The sequence below is a fragment of the Apis mellifera genome, linkage group LG3, assembly GCF_003254395.2.
Source record: "Apis mellifera strain DH4 linkage group LG3, Amel_HAv3.1, whole genome shotgun sequence".
In the NCBI taxonomy this organism is placed as follows: domain Eukaryota; kingdom Metazoa; phylum Arthropoda; class Insecta; order Hymenoptera; family Apidae; genus Apis; species Apis mellifera.
Genome location: NC_037640.1, coordinates 8,170,263 through 8,191,648, shown reverse-complemented (window position 1 = coordinate 8,191,648; position 21,386 = coordinate 8,170,263). Strand labels below are relative to the sequence as shown.

General features: G+C 22.3%; 3 protein-coding genes and 1 long non-coding RNA gene across 7 annotated transcripts; 2 read left to right on the top strand and 2 right to left on the bottom strand.

Moving 5' to 3' along the window:
* Positions 1–184: 184 nt before the first annotated feature.
* Positions 185–11,404, bottom strand: LOC411930. The gene is made up of 10 exons (XM_026439642.1): positions 10,898–11,404; positions 9,804–9,947; positions 7,785–9,482; positions 4,395–4,511; positions 2,332–3,840; positions 1,948–2,232; positions 1,640–1,870; positions 1,377–1,558; positions 862–1,293; positions 185–191 (listed from the first exon to the last, which is right to left on the bottom strand). Exons 1-10 carry the CDS (start codon positions 11,030–11,032, stop codon positions 185–187), a joined length of 4,740 nt encoding a protein of 1,579 aa, XP_026295427.1. The 5' UTR covers positions 11,033–11,404.
* Positions 11,405–12,943: 1,539 nt separating this feature from the next.
* On the top strand, positions 12,944–15,000 carry LOC411931 (ELMO domain-containing protein C). The gene is made up of 4 exons (XM_395400.7): positions 12,944–13,386; positions 13,444–14,170; positions 14,252–14,461; positions 14,529–15,000. Exons 1-4 carry the CDS (start codon positions 13,107–13,109, stop codon positions 14,731–14,733), a joined length of 1,422 nt encoding a protein of 473 aa, XP_395400.7. The 5' UTR covers positions 12,944–13,106; the 3' UTR covers positions 14,734–15,000.
* Positions 15,001–15,524: 524 nt separating this feature from the next.
* On the bottom strand, positions 15,525–21,245 carry LOC724695 (DNA excision repair protein ERCC-6). Of its 4 annotated transcripts, XM_026439506.1 has the most exons (16): positions 21,075–21,245; positions 20,526–20,634; positions 20,079–20,305; positions 19,545–20,008; positions 19,363–19,422; positions 19,158–19,287; positions 18,849–19,001; positions 18,358–18,485; positions 18,125–18,279; positions 17,752–18,066; positions 17,483–17,677; positions 17,257–17,406; positions 17,076–17,186; positions 16,800–17,003; positions 15,816–16,653; positions 15,525–15,719 (listed from the first exon to the last, which is right to left on the bottom strand). In XM_026439506.1, exons 2-16 carry the CDS (start codon positions 20,616–20,618, stop codon positions 15,538–15,540), a joined length of 3,405 nt encoding a protein of 1,134 aa, XP_026295291.1. In that variant the 5' UTR covers positions 20,619–20,634; positions 21,075–21,245; the 3' UTR covers positions 15,525–15,537. The 4 variants fall into 4 exon arrangements, with proteins under 4 accessions (XP_026295291.1, XP_016766976.1, XP_016766977.1 ...); XM_016911487.2 differs by lacking the exons at positions 20,079–20,305; positions 20,526–20,634; positions 21,075–21,245 and having other exon boundaries at positions 18,340–18,485; positions 19,545–19,793; XM_016911488.2 differs by lacking the exons at positions 19,363–19,422; positions 20,079–20,305; positions 20,526–20,634; positions 21,075–21,245 and having other exon boundaries at positions 18,340–18,485; positions 19,545–19,793.
* On the top strand, positions 17,522–18,379 carry LOC113218626. Its single transcript, XR_003304279.1, has 3 exons — positions 17,522–17,936; positions 17,997–18,192; positions 18,367–18,379. It is a non-coding gene; the product is annotated as an uncharacterized LOC113218626 (long non-coding RNA).
* Positions 21,246–21,386: the final 141 nt, after the last annotated feature.

Below are 21,386 nucleotides of genomic sequence, written 5' to 3'. Positions count from 1 at the left end.
ATATGAATATTAAAATACAATTTAAGTGAAGTCTTTATTTTTTAATTCTTCATTTGGTTTAAATGGCAAGTATTGTACTTATTTTATTAAGAAATTAAATGATAAAAATTCATTATTATGATAATAGTCACGATTGAAATTTTAATATTACATCGAGATTTTTGTTCCTATGTGAAATAAATTTTTAAGGCCTAATTATTTTAAATAGGAACTTCTAGTTATAAAGTTAAATACATATCAATTATCAGTCTTATCTCTTTTTTATAAGTAAATAAGCGTAAGAGTATTTTATTTTACCTTGATAAAACTGTTTTATGTAAAAAGATAATAAATTTATAATAGCAAGTATTTTCTTTGGTTATGATTGAAGTTTTCATCAAGGCAAGATAACTCCTTAAGATAAAAATCGAAATACACGATTATCGAACAAATGATTTAGATAATATTAATTAAATTATTATTCGTGCATATCGATTTTTATATAGTATTTTTATATACTATAGTCTATTTAATTTATAGATAAATTTGAAAAAATATAACATATTTTGTTATAAAAATATCGCACAACATTAAACCTTATTAAAAAGTTAAAAAGTAGTATTGTTAAAAGTAGTAGTATTATAATTAAAACCTTAGCTTAATAAATTGTATGGAATGATTATTTAAATATATCAAATATAAATTCTAAGTATTATTAAATAATGAACTCTATTAAGAGTATAACAATTTAAAAAAATCATTTAGTTTTATAATTATATGAATATTTCTTATATTGGTTTATAAAATATTTAATGATGAATTTCTTTTATATTGATTCATATATTCATAGAAAAAAATTATTAATAATTTTCTGGTCCTAAAATATTTTCAAAAACTAACAACTTTTCATTTTCTGAAATTAATTTATCATTGTTATCTGTGTTCTTAATTACATTTTTTTCAAAAGAATTTGTAATATGATCTGGACTCATTTTATTATTTGTTGGTTTAATGCAAGAGATATTTAATCCTAATTTGCAAAGATTTATAACAGTCTTTTGTTTTTCTTCTACAGTCTTTACTAATGTTTTATCATTCTCATTTTTGAGAGGAACTTGAGATATTGAATTTGTCACATTCCCATTCTTCAATTCTGCAGTTAATTCTGCTATATTATTAAACGATATAGTTCTTTCTCTTTTACTTAAAAGATTTTTCAGATTTGGATTTGCCAAAAATGGTTTGCATCGTTTAGTATGTATTTTCATATTATCTTGCCGATTAAAAGGCTTATCACATCCTGGACAATGGAATCTATGAATAAGAAATAAGATATAATTAAGTGTTAATGTTAAAAGCTATTAAGATGCTATTAAAATATTATTAAAAAACTTTACCTAATATTACTGTGCACTGCCATATGAGCAGCTAAATGAGATTGTTGACCAAATGATTTTTCACAAATATTACATTTATATTTTCTAATACCTTCGTGTTTTAAAAGATGTTCTTTTAATATTTGGCTAGTTTTATATACATTTGGGCAAAGAGTACATTTAAATCTTGCAGCAGCATGAACCTATGAACAAAATTTATTTTGTAATCATATTTTTAATTAGTAACTAATTGTATATAGATTATATAGCAAAGCATATATTACATTCTGATGATTATGCAAAGCTTTTCTAGACTTGACGTGTTTACCACAGATATTACAGACATAATCTTGCATATGAATGTTCTTGTAATGTGTTTTTAATGCTTCTGCATTAGATAAATAAGCAGAACACAATTTACACATAACAGCTTTGTCCTTATTGTGTACAATCATGTGTGCACGTAATCTACTTCTTGAATAAAATTCTTTACCACAAATCTTACAACTAATATCCTATAATAGTTAAAGAGGAATAAATAAAATGATAAATATACATTATTTAATATATTACAGAATTTTTTTTATAATACCTTTAATGGTTTATGAGTAGCATTATGGTAACTTAATATTTGTCTACTGGAACTTGCAAAGTCACAAAGCTTGCATTTATATGGACGGGCTCCTGTATGAGTATTAATATGTTCTTCTAATAAAATGGCAGTTACATATCGCTTTTCACAAAGATGGCACGCAAATGGTTTAATCTTTAAATGACTTTTTCTGATATGGCAACGAACATTACTAACAGTAACTGTGGCAAAATCACAAGCTTTACATTGATAGGGCTTCATTTGTAAATGTCCCCAAATATGTACCTGTAATATTTTAATATATAATTATTTTATTATATATTCAAATAATTTTCTATAAATTAATAATTAATAATTAACAATCAAAATAATTTTTAAACTTGCCTGACATTTATCCATTCTAAGATAAAAAGTACCACAAATATTGCAACGTATGTTTTTTTTATTAATTATTGTTATATTTTTTTGTACTTCTTCTGAGTTTACAATCGACATGTCCACTGTATAATAACTTTCAATAGTTCGTTTTTGTTCGTCACTTATCAATTCGGAAATTTTGCCAAATGATCTATTTTTACTCTGATTTTTATTAAAACTATTTTGACTTAATTGTTGAGGCAATGAATGTTCATTAAGATTACATTCTACCTCAGTTTTAGTATTTTGATCTACATCAATTGTATTATTTAATTTTGTACAATCTTCTTGCATTATTTTTAAATTTGTCACATTTTTAGATTGTGAAGACTTTATAATAGTCACTCGATTTTGTTCTGTGAATATTTTTGATTGTTGATTATTATAATCGGAAGAAATTATATCAGGATATTTAGTAATATTTTGTTCTGCTATTAAATTCGTTTCAATATTTTTAATATTTTCAGTTTTTTCCATTAATACACATATTAAATCTGTTTTTTCTTGATTTACTTTTGACTTTTGATTAAGAACTAATTGATTCAATTGTCTAGAAGAAATTTCTGCTTCTCCTTTCTCTTGTTTTACAATAATCGATATCGCTTTATTTTTTTCAGAATTCTTTTCTGTATCTTTCAAATTATTAGATCTTATTGAATTATCATCAGATTCAATTACAGTTAGTTTATTAATCATTGTATTAGTTTTATTACCTTTGGTGTAATTTGTATTCATTGATGTATTTACTGGCACCTGTTCAACTTCTGTTTGTTTAACTTGTGGTTTAGATATGATTGTAGCATTATTATTTACATTATCAGACTTAGTAGTGGTACAAATAGTACGCAAACAATATCTTTTATATTCATTATTAACATTATCTTTTTTTTTATCACTTAGATGATTTTGAATCTTTTTTTTATAGTTTGTTGTTAAACTTACTTCTCTTATTTTTTCTAATTTACTTTTTCGTCCTCTTTTACGTCGTATAGGTTGATCTAAATTTTTATTAACATTTGTTTCATTTATTTGAGATGTATTTAAATTATTTGTTGATCTTGTTATGCAATTTATATTTTTTTCCAAAATATTTTCTTTTAAATTATACATATTCTCTTTTAAATTACTAATATTATGTTGATCATTTTTTGATATATTTTCATGTGAAATTACATTTTTTATTATAGATTGGTTTTTAGAAATTATATTATTTAATTGTGTTTTTGTAATCAAATGAACATTATCAATAGAAATATTATTATCTATCTGATCATTGTTTTCCTGTTTATTTTCGATTCTGTATGATGTATTATTTTCAGACAAATAATTTTTTGATTTTTTTGAATTATTGGGTGATAAAACTTTTGCTTTCCATTTACTTTCATTTACAAATGGAGCATCATTTTCTTTATCTGATTCTGTATCATTAGTGGAATCTTTCAATAATTTCTCATTTATTATATTTTGATTTTGGCTCTGAAAAAATAAAATATTTTAAATATCATCACTCACATAAAAAATATAATAAAATATTTTTAATCTCTCAAAAATAAAATATTAAAAAATTTCTAAATTATTATTATTATATTATATACACATATATATTATAATTTTGCAAAAGATATTTTAATAACATAATTGAATTTAGTAAAAATTTTGAAATCATATTAAATAAACATAATAAATAAATTAATTCTTTATAATAATAATAAATTCTTTATGATTATTGTTATTTCTTATTCAATTTTTAATTTTAGATTATTTTGAATTTGTTTCAAATAATAATTTTAAAATATCTTTTAATAATATTGTTATATTATATCAAATATCAAAATTATATTGTAATTAAAAATAAGAATTCAAATATGCATACTATTTTTTAAGAGTTTTTCTTTAACGATAAATAAAAAAATCTATTTATTATTTATATATAAATAAAATAATAAATTATTATATATATATTATAATTATTATTATAAGTATTATAATATATACATATATATATATATATATATATATATATATCTTACAGTTTTTAAAAATTCTTTTTGTGTAAGATGACAACGCTCGTAAAAATCGCATAGAAATTCCAGTGTGCCCAAACATCGTATACAAACAACTTGTGACAATCCATCATTCTCTTTTATCTGAAAACAAAAAAACTTCTGTGTCCAAAAAAATGAACGTTCTTATAAATAATATAAAATTTCATTCTTAAATATAAAATATAAAATATCTCAATTATTTTTTAATAATGTTAATGCGAAACATCTAAATTCAATATCTTAATTCAAATAAGAGGTTTAAATAAATTTAAATTAAATAATAACATATTTTTATTATTTAAGAATTCTACAGACACACTATTGATATTAAAACAAACCTTGTTGAACCATATTATTTCTGTACATGCAAGATAAATATGAATTACATGCAAGATGAGTAAAAAATGGAATGGAAAAAATAAAAGTAAAAATCAAATAATTAGCGGTCCCAAAAATATCGTACCTTTATTCAGAAAAATTGTAGAATCCTTAAACAAATATATGCTTTTTTCTTTATTATTGGAAAATTGTTATATATGCTAATTCATACTGCATTTTATTTAAAAGTATATATATATGTGTATATATATATATATATATATATATATATATATACACATAATATACATACTTCATCCAATATATTTATTACCTCTTAAATAGAAAAGTAAACTGTTTTAATAAAATTTCTTGTACAAAATAAGAGTTATTGCTTATCACTTATATTATCTAAGAATGTAAATATTATAGACATAATATCCTTCGCACGATTTTATTAATTTCTCACAGGAACAATTTGTTCCGAAGAAAGATAATATCGTTTATGTAATACATAATTTTTTGTGCTCATATGTTGGAAAGATAAATAGGACACCACTTTATAAAAAGAAAATTTAAATATTTTATAGATTTACACTGAATATGTTGAAATATTATTTAATATTTCGATGATCTCTCATTAAAGATATTTCGTTCTATATATTATATATATATTATATTCTATTAGTATTAAATTCTAAATAAAAATAATGAAAAAATTTATATTCATTATTTTTAAAAATTTTTTTTAAATTCTTAATTACTATTTTATAATTTTTTTTAAAATATTGAGAATATTCATAGTTTATAATTCATATTATAATTCATATTGAGCACAAAAAATTATAATTTTTTATTTTCTTTTTAAATCAATATAAATCAATATTGCACGTGATACATATTCAAAGAATCATCTACGCTTTTTTCATTTTCTAATATTCTTGCATAATATATGAATAGTATAAAATCGATCAAGGCACTTACGATATAATTCTGTTTTTTATCGTAAATTACATAGTACGTTTTCTTATATAATTTATTGTATACATTATCTTCGTAGCTAAATATTTTTGTTATTTTTAGTAATATAAGATCTATCAATCAAAATTCTGTTCTGTATCTAAAGACTTTTATTGTTAATCAAAAATAATGTTTTTTTTATAAAATTTCAATTTTTTGTATTCTATTTCATTGAATCTCTTCATCAATATATATAATATGAAAAATAGAATCGAAAATAGAGTAAAATATACTTTGCACATTATATTATGTAAAAGTTTTTTTTATAAACAATTATGTAAAAATATATAGAAAACATTTTTTTCTTTATTTTTATACGCTTTTTAGTTAGAAGTTTTGACTTTGGAAGCCCTATTCATACTGTATACAATTTTTTTCATGAATTAAATTTTCCTAGAAAGTTAACTGTGCAATAAACATACAAATTTTTTATAACAATATATCCAATAATATTTTTGATTTTCTTAATTGATCATTTTTTCTATTGTGTTATCGCAATATTTTGTCATGTTTCGCAGTTTGTTTCTATTACAGCTTTGGTAAATTCTAATCAATAACGTTTCACGTGCAAAAATATTTTCTAATGTAATGTATATAAATGGAAAAAATACTTAAATGATATCAGTACTCTCTTAAATGCACTTCTACATTATGTACAAAACCGCGACTAATATAATATAAAAAAAATACGAGCGACAAGAGGAAGAGAGTAAATTGACTGATTAGTATTGCTATCATTCATTTGATATTATATATTGCTCCAAAATTTAAAAGAATTATTAGTAATTGTAAATATTTCATGATTAATAGCTAATTTTCTCGTGATTAAACAAATATTTACTTTTAAATCTTGCAGCAATATTTTACAATCTTAAAAACGCATTGAATAGATATCGCTTGAATAAAATTAAAAATTAAAGAAATATTTCTTTGAAAAGTTCTAAACTAATTTAAATTAATTTTAAACTGCATCTATACTATATAACAAAAAACATATGACTTATTACTACTGAAAGAAATGTCATAACATAATATATATGTATATATAATTTCATTAAGTAAGATGTTATACATATAAGAAAACAAAAAAATAAAAAAATATTCTGACAACTAAATCTTTAATTGATAGTAACAAAATGCCAAAAAAGTCATAGATACAGAGATATTATTTTTAAAAAACAAATGCATCAATACAAGAAACATAATCAATCTAATAATTTTTGAATATGTGAACTTAAAAAAAAACTAAAATAAAAAGCAATAACAAGTACTAAAACTAAATAAAAGCAGATTTGAAATAGATATATAAACTGATAATGACATTAAATGAGATATGAAAATGAACTATGAAAATAATGATTTACATGAAAAAGAAATAGTTTTGAGATAGTCGATAGAATTGAATTGATAGATTAAAAAATTAATCAAATGAAATTGTATTGCTAAGATAAGAATTAATTTATATAAAGCAATGAATAACTGTGAAGAAAAAGACAAGAACATCGAAAAAACGCAACGTTATCGCCAACATAAAAATATAAAAGATTAGAGAAATTCATATAACTTATAACTTTTATAAAATGTAAATGTATTCATTTTCAATACAATTTCGGATCTTTATTTTATTACTGGAATTAAAAAGTAACTTCAAAAAAAAAAAAAAAAAAAAAAAAAAAAAAAAAAAAAAAAAAAATTCTTTTTAACTTATGTTTACATTATATTGTTTCAATCGATGGCAATGCGTTATATGATACAATCTCTTACTTTGATCTTAATCTCTACCGATATTTGACTAATTCGTTGTACATATAATACGAAAAATATAACATTATCCTTTCAGTTTTTCTAATCAATCATATAATATTGCTATATAATATATTTTGTTATATAGCATAGACACAACTTTACAAAAATATCAGAACTATTTCAGTACTATTATTTTTCATTAGACGTAGTGGAAGCTACCTCGCCACTAAAAGTGTTTTTTTGTTTGCTATTATTAGTTATTTTTTCTTCAAAGTGTCTTTTTCTATGTACCTTCATATTATCACGCCTATTAAACTTTCGCCCACACTCCGGACAAGCGTGCTCTTTTTCACCGTGCACGTGCCGATGTGCAGCCAGATGACTAGCTTGAGCGAATCTTGCACCACACTTTTGGCAGATATGTTTCCTCAGCCCTTCGTGTTTTGATAGATGTTCATTTAGGAATGCTTTGGATGCATATCTATTATTACAAACATTACATACGAATGGCTTAGGATTTGAATGTTGTAATACGTGAGCCTTATATTTGGACGCGACTTTAAACGTTTTATTACAAACTTCACAAGTATATGTAGTCGCATGACGCGTTTTAATATGTTCATTCAAAACTGAAAGACTTGAATAAAGATTGTAACAAAATCGACATCTAAAATTGCGACGATTTTTTAAATGTACACTAGCTATGTGACTTAATAATCTCGTACGATACGGAAATACTTTGCCACAATATTCGCATGCTAAGTTTTGCGGAGGTAAATGTGATTTCATATGAAGTTGTAACGATACTTTATGATGGTAACTTTGACCGCAATCTGTACAAGAATAAGGTCTCACACCTTTATGTACATTATCATGTTCCATTAAATAGAACTTTGACTTGAATCTCTTTGGACATTTTGGACATTGTATTGGTCTCGGATTAGTATGTGTGCATCGAATATGTTTCATAACATCAGACTTACATACAAATTTAGCGTTGCATAGAATACATGTGTATTGTTTAATACCAAGATGTGTTTTCACATGAACCATACATTTGTCTTTGCGTTCATAAAACTTACGACACAATTTACAAGAATAACCATTTTGATTATTTGTAACGACGTGTTCAACGTTATCATCGACACGAATTTCTTCCCCATCAATCTTGAAAAGTTCCTTCGGATTTTGAGAAGCTTGCCATTTTTGTTCAAATTCAGCAGAATCTTCTAATTTTGTCGAATTGCCGTTTTTCAGACTACTATCGATAATTGTATTTATTATACTATTAACTTCTACACAACTTTGATTTTGTAAAAGACCAACTATAGCCTTATCAACCAAACAGGAACCTTGATCTGGAAATACTCGTGCTCGAGCAGTAGCTACATCATCACTTTCCTTTTTACATAATTCTACAGTGAAACTAATATCTTCAATATCGCTGCTTTGATTTCTAGATTCTTTCACAGAAACTTCAATATTTGGAGAATTTGACACAATACTGAGAAGTTTATTTAATGCTGATGTTGGAATTTGAATAGTATGTGGATCTTGTTTTCCAGTCAATTTTTCACTATTTTCCTTAGAACAACTACGTGGACTAACAGTTAATTCTGTGGTAGTATTATCATGACTTCTAAGTCTATTTGCAATTGGTGTATCAGTAGCTGTTTCATTTGTAACAGTTGTTTCTATACTTTGTCTACTTCTAAGCCATCGTGTAGGAGTTGTGTCACATTTTTGAATTTGTGCATTCTCAGTATTTTTTTCACTCGTATTTTGAATATTAGTTTGATCTTTGGAAGTTTCTTCATTGCCTTTTACTTGTTGATTCTTCGTATTTTTTTGAGTTTTTGTAGTTGTTCTTAGGACATGCTGATCTATTTTTTGAATGTCCTCATCATTTGAAGAATTAAGATTTATATTGGTGTCATTGTTGTTGTTGTATGTTGATGTACTTGGTGTAACTTCAGTCTTTACTTCAGCCTAAAGATAGATTGAAATAAAAATAAAAGTGGGTACTAGAAATTGATTAATTTTATTAAAGCAAATAAATTCAATCTGGTATTTATAGTACATAATTTTTATTATATAATATATTATTATTATTTATTATATACATATATTATATATTCAATAAAATTGTGTGCAATTTTTTTTATTATTTTTGAAATTTTCTATGAACCAAAATACCAGATGATATCTTTTTATATATATATAATTAATTTAAAATTCAAAAAATGAGCTGTTCTGGTAGCATCATAGGTGAGCGGTAGAGCTATGCATTAAATTTGAATATAAACTTACAATCTCTGTTAAGGATGGTAGAATGTATCGATCGCGTAACACTTGTTGGGTGCGAAGACACTCCTCTTGGAAGTCGCAAACAAATTCGAGTTTGCCCAGACATTGAACGCAGATCGCCTTGGGCAGAGGATCCCTTTCATCTATCTGCGATTCAAACAAAATATCTAAATACTAAATATATGTGATTTTAAAAATCTTAATTGAAAATTTGATTCTATGTAATTTTTAATTGAATTGGAAAACTATAATGTTTCATTAAAAGAAAATTATGAATATTATAATTCAAACCCTACCGCTCTGTAGATACACCATTCTGAAAATTCTTATAATCTAATACCCACTCTAATGTTATACATTTTTAATTTCAATATTTATAATCATAATTATAATACAATATTTATAATTATTTACAAATATTTAATAATAAATCTTAATTTTTATATAAACATTAAATATTAAATTAACAATTTTTCTTATATTTATATAAATTTTTAAAAGAAATATTAAAAAATTAATATTTTAAAAATCAAATTAATTTTTTCACTAATTAAATTGAAAAAGGAAATATTTACAAAATATTAAATTCTTAAAAAATTTTAAATAAAATGTAATTATAGAATACGGAATATCAATATTTAATGTCAAATGTTTAAATATAAATTAAATATTTAAACTTATAAATAAATAAAAATAATCACTCTTATCACTATATAATTGCACATACAAGTATAAAGTATTTTACATTTATAAATATTACACATGCTTAAATCATACAATTAATTTACATACAAAAAAATTTATTCAATTTAAGTTTAATTTAAATTATATTTTTTGTTCTATACAATTTTATATAAAATAAATACATAAATAAACAGTGATATATAAGAAATAAACTTAAAATATTAATATGGATTTCATATTATAATAAAACTAAAAAAATCAAACTTTTTTAAAAAATATAATGCAACAAGAACAAAAAAAAAAAGATACTTTTTCTTTACATGCTCTACGCCCCTCCGGCCATTTTTCTAACCCCCTCCTTTAACTACAATTGGGGCCCGGACCCCACGACACACCTTTTATATTGTACTTACCAAAATGTTGATTCTTGTATGAATTTTTAAGCCTAAAAATCGTTTGGTGCCTTCTTCACCGAACACATCAATGTATATACTTTCACATTGACCGCAAAGTCGACAAATTTGAGCTTCTCCCTCCCCTAACTCCATTTTTGTTTACGTTGAAGGCTGCCTGAATACGCTTTCGACTACTTGCACACTGAAAATCTAGCATGGAACCGGTGCTAGTATACTTTCTATTAGATCCCCGTACATTAGATGTTTGTTTCAGTAATATCACGATTCTTAAATTCAACTTCTTCTCGAAAAAATAAACATAAAGAAACTAAACAAAAGACAAAATTCTAACGATAGCGTTACTACTTGCTCGCTGGTACGGGGATATAGTCGCGTTCGAGTCAGACCAACATACATTCACTTCCCCCGCACTATTGTACGAATTTTGACCAATCGACGATTTCTTTTTCGCATTATAGATTTACTGTATTCAGGATTGGTTGTTGCTGTCGCGCTACACTTAAAGCATTATATATAGATTACTAGATTGACAAAATAATTGAAAATTTTGACTTTTTTCACATATGATTTTTCGTATTTTTTCTTTTCCTATTTCTTTTAGTATTTTAATAATTAACTAATTTTATAATTATAATATTAATATTGCACATTTATTATTATCTATTATTAATATTTTTAAATTGTAATAATATTTTATAATTATGTATAAATATATTAATTTATAACATATAATATATAATATATAATATAATAATAATTGCAATAATTTATTTTTTTTATTTTGAATAGTATATAATAATTCTATTTTTTATTTTTTCATTAATTTTTCTTTTTTGGTGTATAAGAGAAGATAAATATATGAAATCCTTATATCAAGACGATGTTGTTTTTATGAAATTAAATTTAAATTGAATAACGTAAAAAAATATAAATTTTAATTATTAAAAAAGTTAGAAGAGTAAAATAAGATTTATTATACAAGTATAATTACTGAGTGTGTACTTTATAGGGAAATTTTCAGCTGTTTAAACTTTTGTATTGTACTAATGATATTTTCTGGTTAGTTTATAGAAGAGGTTAAATAATATTTAATGACAGAAAAATATAATTGTTTCTTTATTTATAAAAAATTTCGTGAAAAATGGTTAAAAATGCACAAAATTAATAAAAATTTTAAATTAATTTATTTAATATTGATTAATATATATTTATATAATTATTAACAGTTTTCATCAACGTATTTACAAGTGTTAATTTATTTTATACTTAACCGTAAGTAGCGGATTTATGATCAATTTTTTTTACATAATTAATAAGAAATATTTCAAGTTTTTTTACATTGTTTAAGGAGCAGTTTCATATTTTGTTTATAAAATATATTATTTATAAAATATAAATGTTAACATTTAGAATGACATATTAAAAAAGTATTAATCTTAAAATGAGTACTTTGAATAACTCTGTTATAATTTGTAATGTATCTCCAAAATCAACAAAGAAAAAAACTCCTTTAGGAATAAAAAAGTCAAGAAAAAATGTAAAACGAACATTTTATGAAAGACCATTGAAATATATTCAATTAAGGTAATAAAAAAAAAAAATTTATTCAGAATGTCAAATTTTCCACAAAAATTTACTAGCATATTCTACGAATAAAAGTAAAAAAAAAATGTTTTATAATCATAAATATCATATTTAAATGTTATAATAATATTACAAAATAGTTATGGATTAATATCTTATTTAATAACACATAAAAATAGATTATCAAATTATATTCAACTTACTTTTAACACAAATCATATTATCTATAATGATCAGTAAATAAATATTATTTATATAAATATATTAAATATATATTGGTAATATTAATTTAAATTGAATATAAGATTATTGTTATTTTTGTTATAATTTTTCAAAACAATCTATATTCAATAATATTTTTTTTTATTTTTACTCATAGAAAAGAAATAAAATTTTGTGGAAAAATCTATGATGTAAAAAAAAAATGTAATGCAAATCATATATAATATGAATAAGAAATGTAAAAGTTCCTTGTATAATTGTAGCAACAAAAAAAGAGAACAAACACAAACATTAAAAAAATTAATTCGTAAAACTAAACAAATCACAAGGAATAAAAAAAATGTTATTTCTTCGGCAAAAGAAAAATCTTTACAAGATACTATAATTATTTTAAGTGATAATGAAAGTGAATCAAATAACAAAGCAGATGAAAATAATTGTAAAAAAAAAAAAAAAAACAAAAAAGAGATCTTTAAGTATATTAATAAATGATAAGCAAAATACACAAAATAATTCAAATGAAATTTTAAATCAAACAAAAACTGAAATAGAAAGACCTCCAAGAAAAAGAAAAAAAAAAAATATTGTTGCATTATCAGAAAATAATTCATCTTGCCTTTTAATATCTGATACAGAAGATTCAGAAATTACAACTGTAGATTTAGATGATGAAAACAGAGGTAAAAAATTAATTATAAAATAAATATATTATTTTATTGTAATTTAAATTTGTATAGTTCCAGTCTCAGATTATGTAACTCAAGGATCAGATGACATTGTTGTAGTATGGTCATCTACAGGAACTCCTCCATCTATAGATCAAGAAAAAATAAGAACTATAGATCAAGAGAAGAATGATAGAATTTTTATGATAGATAGTACTCCAGATCCAAAGAATCTTAGTTGTTTAGAATATGATGAGGAAATAATATCACAACAAAATAAAAAAAATGTTCAAGAAAATGATGCACAAAATGAAGAAAAAAAAGAAAATGAAATTGAAAATCCTAATTATCTACCTTTCAGTAAAAGTGGTTTGAAACTTCCTAAACCTCATAATATAAGTAAAAACATTATAATGAATAAACCAAAAACACCTCAAAGATTAAGGAATCTTAGACGACGAATATTGAATTATTCTATATCTAATACATCTACTACATCTACTACATCTACATCTACTACATTTACTAAATGTGCTACATCTACTACTACATCTACTACACTTACTAAGTATACTAAATTTACACCTACTACATTTAATAAATATACTACATCTACTACATCTACCAGATGTACAGTACCAATTCTATACAATCCTCAAACTGCATTTGCATTTAAAACAAATAATATTGGATCCAGATTTGAACTATACAGACCTGAATTATCTACAGTTGGATCATCTACACAACCATGTAATAAATTAAGGGAAATAGTAATTGATGGCAACAATATAGCTATGGCGTATGATAATCTTAATTTTTTAGTGAATATATTTAATTTATTTATTTTAATCACATATATAACATAAGTTTAATATTTTAGGCATAAAAATGGTAAAACATTTTCAGAAGAAGGAATTATGATAGTTGCAAATTATTTCAGACAAAGAGGTCACATTGTAAAAGTATTTGTACCATTATATAGGAGATCAACAAATCATCCATTACTTGAAAAGATGTATGCAGATGGAATAGTAATTTTTACACCAAGTCGTTTTATCGGTGGTAAACGGATAACTCCTTACGATGATCGGTAAATTTTATTTTCTTAATAACATGAACTATTTTAATTTATATAATAATATTTTTATCATTTCTAGATTTATATTAGAATATGCAACAATGTGTGGAGGTATTGTAGTTTCTTTAGATCAATATAGAGATCTATATAATGAAAAACCAGAATGGCGCGAAACAATCGAAAAACGATTATTGACTCCAACATTTGTAGGAAATTATGTTATGTTTCCTGAAGATCCTTTAGGTAGAAATGGTCCTAAGCTTCAAGAATTTCTAAGGTATTGAGTGTAAAAAGGTAAAAAAGAATATTTTATGAAGAAATTTCTTTCATTAGTAAGTTAAGTATACTCATTGTAAATATATAAATATGTATATTTATACATGTTTAGTATATACATGAGTATACAAAATTTTCGATAAAAAATGTTTTCACAAATTTTTTTTAATTGTTTAATTACTTAATTACAATTACTTAATAATAAATTATAGTAATTTATATACACCAAAGTGTTATAGTTAGTAACATAAGTAAAAAATATTTGAAAAATTTAATTAAAAAAATAGTATTTTTTTGATCATGAAAATATTACATTTCTTAAGTTTCAATTCACCTTTTATAAGTGCTAAGTGCCTGAGTATATATATATATGTATATATATATATATATATATACATATATATACAGATAATATAAGGAATGATGGTATCATAATGAAAAAACTTTCTTGTTTCTAACTATTCATACATTTATATTTAATGTACAAAAATAATTTAATATTTAAATAACAAATAATTATAAACATAATATTTTTTTTACAAAATTAAAGAAAGTAAAATTATAAAAATATAAAAAATTACTTTAATATGAATTATTAGGAAAAAATACTTTAAGTTCTAAATATTTGTTGTACATATATCCACTTCTTGTTAAACAGTGTTATTTTTCTATGAACACAAATTTAAAACAATATTAATTTCTTTTCTACTTGTTTGATTAGAAAATTCAAAATTATTAAATAAAATAACTTTTGATGAAATATACATAATATAACAAATTAAATTTAAATATTAATTACCTACAACAAAAAATTAATTATTTTTTAATAATGTAGAATTCCATGTGGGTTTCCAACACCATTTCCGAGATTTACGAATATTATCCATATTTTCTTGCGCTGTTTCACGCGCTAATCGTTGCATAGGATTTTTATCATCTGAATTATACTTTGAATTTGATAATACTGTTTCATGTTGAAAAGCAGACGTTACATCTAAAAAAAATTATTTTATATGTTTATACTATTATTCTATATATATTTTATATAAAAATTCAACATAAAATTTTTTATATAATAAGCAACAATTACTCGCTTTAGCAAATAACTTTTCTAAAACATATTGATCATCTTCAATTGACTTAGATTCTTCTGTTAGCGAACATCTAAGACGTCGTCCAATTAAATGTGAGATACGTTCTCCTTCAAATAAAGCCGAAGTAGTATGATTTTCTGATATTGAACTTTTCTTATTTTTTTTTTTATAATGCATCTTATTTAATTTTAAAGATGCATCCTTATTTTTATTACATAAAATCATTTGGTTATTTTTATATGAAACTTTGGTTATATTGGAATCACTTTGTATAATAATTTCATTTTTTTTAATATTAGAATTTGATTTGTTTGTTAAAACATAATTTTCATTTTCTAGTTTATCAATCATGTTATCTGTATTGTGTTCAATATTTTTTACAATTTTATTCTCCATAATTTTATTATTATCATTTTTTTCATTTTCAGAAAAAACTATATTTTCATTTTTGATGATTTGTTTTGTTAAATTATTTTTATATATTTTAATATCTTGATCAACATTATTATTATAACAACTTGAAGAACAATTATTGTCTGAAGTAACTGTTATTTGTATCGCAGGTATATATTTTGAGACATTTTGACTTATATTTTTGCTAAGTTTGGCTGCCATTTTTTGCATTTTTTCAATTTTATTAGATGAAAATTTATTAGTCAAAGGAATTAATTTAGATTCTTGAAATAATTGATCAGACTCACTAGAATGACCATTGATAGATTCATTGAAATTAAAAAGTTCAACTAAATCATTAGTTTTAAATAATCTACGTTGTCGTGGATCTTCTAAGACTTTATTTGAAAGAAGTATTTTAAATATTTGTCTGTGATAAATCTGAAACAAAGTAGAATTTTTTCACAGAAATAAACATTTTTATTAAAATAAATAAATATTTGAAAATGTTTGTTTATAATTGTTAATATTTAATAAAAAAAATGTTCCTAAAAAAATTTTAGGAAAAGGAAAAATTATTATTTTACCTTTTCTTCAATAGTACCAGCAGTAATAAGTCTGTAGATAGTGACATTTTTATTTTGTCCAATTCTCCATGCACGTTCTCTTGCTTGAGCATCAGTTGCTGGATTCCAATCTGGATCATAAATAACTACTCGATTTGCTCCTGTTAAATTTACTCCTAAACCTCCAACACGTGTAGTTAATAGGAAAATAAAATATGATGAATCCTACAAAATTTTAAATTATAGACTAACTTAAAATATTAATAAATTATATTTATTATTTATTAATATACATACTTTATTAAATGAACGAATTGTTTCTTGTCGATGTGACATAGGAGTAGTTCCATCCATTCTTAAATAAGTATATTGTTCATTTTGTATCAAAGATTCTAAAATATGCATCATCTATAAATCAAAAATAGTTATAAATTATTTTTTAATTTTTTTTTAATGAATAATTATATAATTTATTTACTTGTCTTCCTTGAGTAAAAAGAAGTACTCTATGTCCTTGTTTCTTCCAAATTTTAAGAAGAGATCGAACTACTATCATCTTGCCAGAATGTTTCCAGTATCCAAATTTCTCCAATGTTTCATCTGATATATCAATGTCTTCATCAGAATCCTAAGTAGAAGTTTAATTAAATATAATAAATGATATATATAATATTATAATATATGATATAAAATTTAAATTTTACAATTGGAGTGGTGTAAAGATATAAATCAGGATGGTTACATATTTTTCTGAGCGCTGATAATGCTATTAAAAGACGAGCTCTATATTTTCCGTTTTCTATATTATTTTTTTCATGTAAAATGAAACTAACATCTGTAGAACGTAAATATTTTTTATATAGTTTCTTTTGTTCTTCTGTTAAACTACAAAACAGAACCTAAGAAAAAATATATATGAATTGAAATAACAAATTATGAAGTATTATGAAAAATAATGTAACATGTTATAAACCTGTTCATTTTTTTCTGGTAAACTAACATGATGTTGTACATCATTTTTTGTTCTTCGGAGCATATATGGTGTAATAGCATCTCTAAGCATCATAGCAACTTGAAGTGCTGTAGCTTCCTGAAGAGGTGTAGCATTAGCATATCCTCCTCGTGTTATAGGACCTGCACAATGCTCTAGAAATGCAGGTAAAGTTCCTAACTTTCCTGGTAGAATAAAATCAAAAAGAGACCACAATTCTTTTAAAGAATTTTGCATAGGACTACCAGTTAACAAAAGTCGATGTGGTGTAGAAAACTCCTTTACTGCTTTACTGACCTGCAATAATATAATCTTGAACTTTCATAATTAAAGTTAAATTGAACACATAAATTACCTTTGCTTGTGGATTTCTTATTTTATGGCCTTCATCAAGTATAACATAATGCCATTGATTGGATACAAGTAAGTCTTTATGTTTAAGCATACCAGAATAAGAAGTAATTATTATACCGCCAGATTTTAATGAATGTATTAAATATTCCAAATTACCTAAAAGTATTTATTAATAATATATGAAAGTAATAAATAAGATTATATTTTATATTATACCTATGATATTATTTTTACCATTATAAGTTCCAGATTGATGTAAAACAACTATTCTAAGAATGGGCCACCATTCATGAAAATGTTTTACCCATTGTTCCATTAATGTAGCTGGACAAATAATGATAGTTGGTCCTAATCCTCTGAATCTGTGAATAAGTATTTATTATTAATTATTAAATATTATGAATTTATATAATAATTATTATAAACAATATATATTATTGTATATTATTATATATTATATATTATTATAAACAATAAGAAAAATACTAATACAAATTTTATTTTGCAATAGAGATTATACTTCAAATGCTGATGCATAAATTTTTGAGATAATATTTTTGCATTTTTATGAAAAATTTTATTTAATCAGAATTTAATATATGTTGAATTCTGTAAATGATTTTAAGAAAAAAATTCAGAAATGTTATTGAATGATTCTTAATTGTAATTAATAAATAAAATGTTGTAAAAATAAAAATAGTAATTGGTAAGTAAAAATTATTTACCTTCCACCATCAGATAATAATTCACTACAATCTAACCCTGCAAGAAATGCAATTACTTGAACAGTCTTTCCCAAACCCATTTCATCACCTAATAATCCTCCTAAACTACGAAGATGCAATTCCCATAACCATTGTACAGAAATCTTCTGATATCTAAAAAAATTAATCATATTTATTAATATATAAATTTATATGTAATTATATATATATATATATATATATATATATTATATAATATTTATATAATTCCTAATTAATTATATATATTTTTATATTATATAAAATATTAATTTTTATAATTATTCATACTTATATAATTTTTTCCATATAAATTGCGGAATCTTAAACAAATTATCTATTTTATGTAATGGTTCATTCTTTGGATAACCATTTTTTTCTACCCTTTGTTTATATATTTGTTCATCACCATCATCCAAAACTAAAATTCACATAATTTTCTATTAATAAAAATTATATATTAGAATGAATAATTTTAATATATTATAATATATACCTCTTTTTGTGTGAATAGATTTTGTAAAAGATTTCTTTTTTTTACATGATGATTCTTCATCTTTTATAAAATTAAAAAAAAAGTTATTATACATTTCATTTATAAAAAGAATTTAATTAAAAAAAACTAATTTTTAAAATATTTAATATTAAATTTTGAATTGAATTAGTAATAATATTCACCTGATTCAATTTGTTCATCACTTGGTACATATTCACTTCCTGAATCACTTGTCACATTTATATATTTATTGTTTATTGTATTTTCAACTGATTTTTCTTTAGTATTATCTGTGGATATTTTGCAAGGAATTAAAATATGTTTGGAATGCTTAGTTTCTTTTGTAGAATTTTCAATATGAGATTTTATTTCATGATTAACATCATTACTTTCATTTAAATTTTTCGCCATTTTAAATTCAGAAACTAATTTCTTTTTATTGATATTGGATTTTATTTTTTTTAAAGTTCTGCATTTTTTAAAGCTAGTATTTGATAATTTTGGTTTTTTAGTTGACAATACATGATTAATATTATGTTTAAATATTTTTGAATTTTCTTTTAATTGCTTTTTTTGTTTAGCAAGTTCAGCTTGTTGTTGAAGATATTTTTCAAGATCAAGTAAACAAGAAGATTTATTAAATGTTCTAAAAAAATAATTTTAAATTTAATTTTTATTATTTTTTCTTGTAAAATTATAATGTTATTATCATATACCCTTTAGTTATTATTAAGTTAGATTGTTTTTCAATTGCTGTGAATGGTGTAATTTCTCCAGTTAAAACTTGTTTTTCTAATTCTTTTTGTTTTGAATAATTTATAATATTATTTTCATTAATATATTCTTCTGCATTCCTTCTTGTATATATATTTGATTTCATAAAATCATCTATTTCTTTTGATACTTGATGAAGAATGCTTTCTTCACTTCTAACAGATAAAACCTTAAAAAAATATATTTATTATTATTAATAAGAATAAAAAATAAATTAAATTTTATATTGAATATGCATTCAACTTTAATTATAAAAATTATAAAATTTTTATATTTTAAATAAAATATATCGTAAATTACATTAAGATTACATTAAAAGGAAAATCTATAAAAAATATATTGTCATTATAAAAATTTTGAAATATTAGTATTAAATTCTATAGCCTAACCTTTTTCATTAAATTGTCATCCATATTTTCATTCACATGTATATCATTTAATTTTTCATTACTAGAAACTTGCTTTTGATCATTATTCTCCATGATTCTGATCAAATATCTTCATACATTATCATAATAATATTTATGATAAACAATGATCAAAAACATTATGAAATTAAAAAAATATAAAATTTTAAAATATATTTTATTATATAAATATTATATATATATTATATAATTTGTATTATATTATATACATATATATCAGTTATAAATTAATTTCACTTAAAAAGTAATAATCTTTTTTTTAAATTGTATAACGTGATTCACTATAAAACTATATATTTATATATCTATCATATCTAATTTTACTGACATTTTGATAAAATTATAATATAAGCATTAAAATTTTTATTAAACTTTTTATTAAACTAAAAATATAAAAATAATATGTAGAATTTATTTAATTAGTAAATTCTCATATAATAAATATGAATTAGATAGAAATAAAAAAACAAATACATATGTATATATAATGTTTATAAAAATTTGAAACACCTTTAGAAAATTAATTCTAGATATCGAAATAAAAGTAAAAATTGATATATAAAAATGTCAAATTGATATTTTTTACATTATAAACAACTTAACTTTGCACAAAATAAAATAAGATTTAGAAGATAGAATGAAACATCTCACAATCAGCTGATTGGTTTGCAGTACCGTATCGTAATACACAATTGTCATTTATATAGCCGAGCATCCTAAAAGTTTAAAAAAGTTTAAAAAAAATATATTTATATTGTTTGAGATACACAAATCTATTAAAATTTTGCAACATAATATATAGTGAATTTATTAATATATTAT

Coding starts and splice junctions, on each gene's coding strand:
- LOC724695 (XM_026439506.1), bottom strand. CDS start 20,618: ATGGAGAATAATGATCAAAAGCAAGTTTCTAGTAATGAAAAATTAAAT. Junction 19,423..19,544: donor TGATGAACAAATTGAATCAG/GTGAATATTATT, acceptor ATTTTATAAAAG/ATGAAGAATCATCATGTAAA. Junction 15,720..15,815: donor AAAGTTATTTGCTAAAGCGA/GTAATTGTTGCT, acceptor AATTTTTTTTAG/ATGTAACGTCTGCTTTTCAA.
- LOC411930 (XM_026439642.1), bottom strand. CDS start 11,032: ATGGAGTTAGGGGAGGGAGAAGCTCAAATTTGTCGACTTTGCGGTCAA. Junction 1,871..1,947: donor CTACTCATAAACCATTAAAG/GTATTATAAAAA, acceptor TAACTATTATAG/GATATTAGTTGTAAGATTTG. Junction 1,294..1,376: donor GCAGTGCACAGTAATATTAG/GTAAAGTTTTTT, acceptor TCTTATTCATAG/ATTCCATTGTCCAGGATGTG.
- LOC411931 (XM_395400.7), top strand. CDS start 13,107: ATGAAAGTGAATCAAATAACAAAGCAGATGAAAATAATTGTAAAAAAA. Junction 13,387..13,443: donor TTTAGATGATGAAAACAGAG/GTAAAAAATTAA, acceptor AAATTTGTATAG/TTCCAGTCTCAGATTATGTA. Junction 14,171..14,251: donor GGCAACAATATAGCTATGGC/GTATGATAATCT, acceptor TTAATATTTTAG/GCATAAAAATGGTAAAACAT.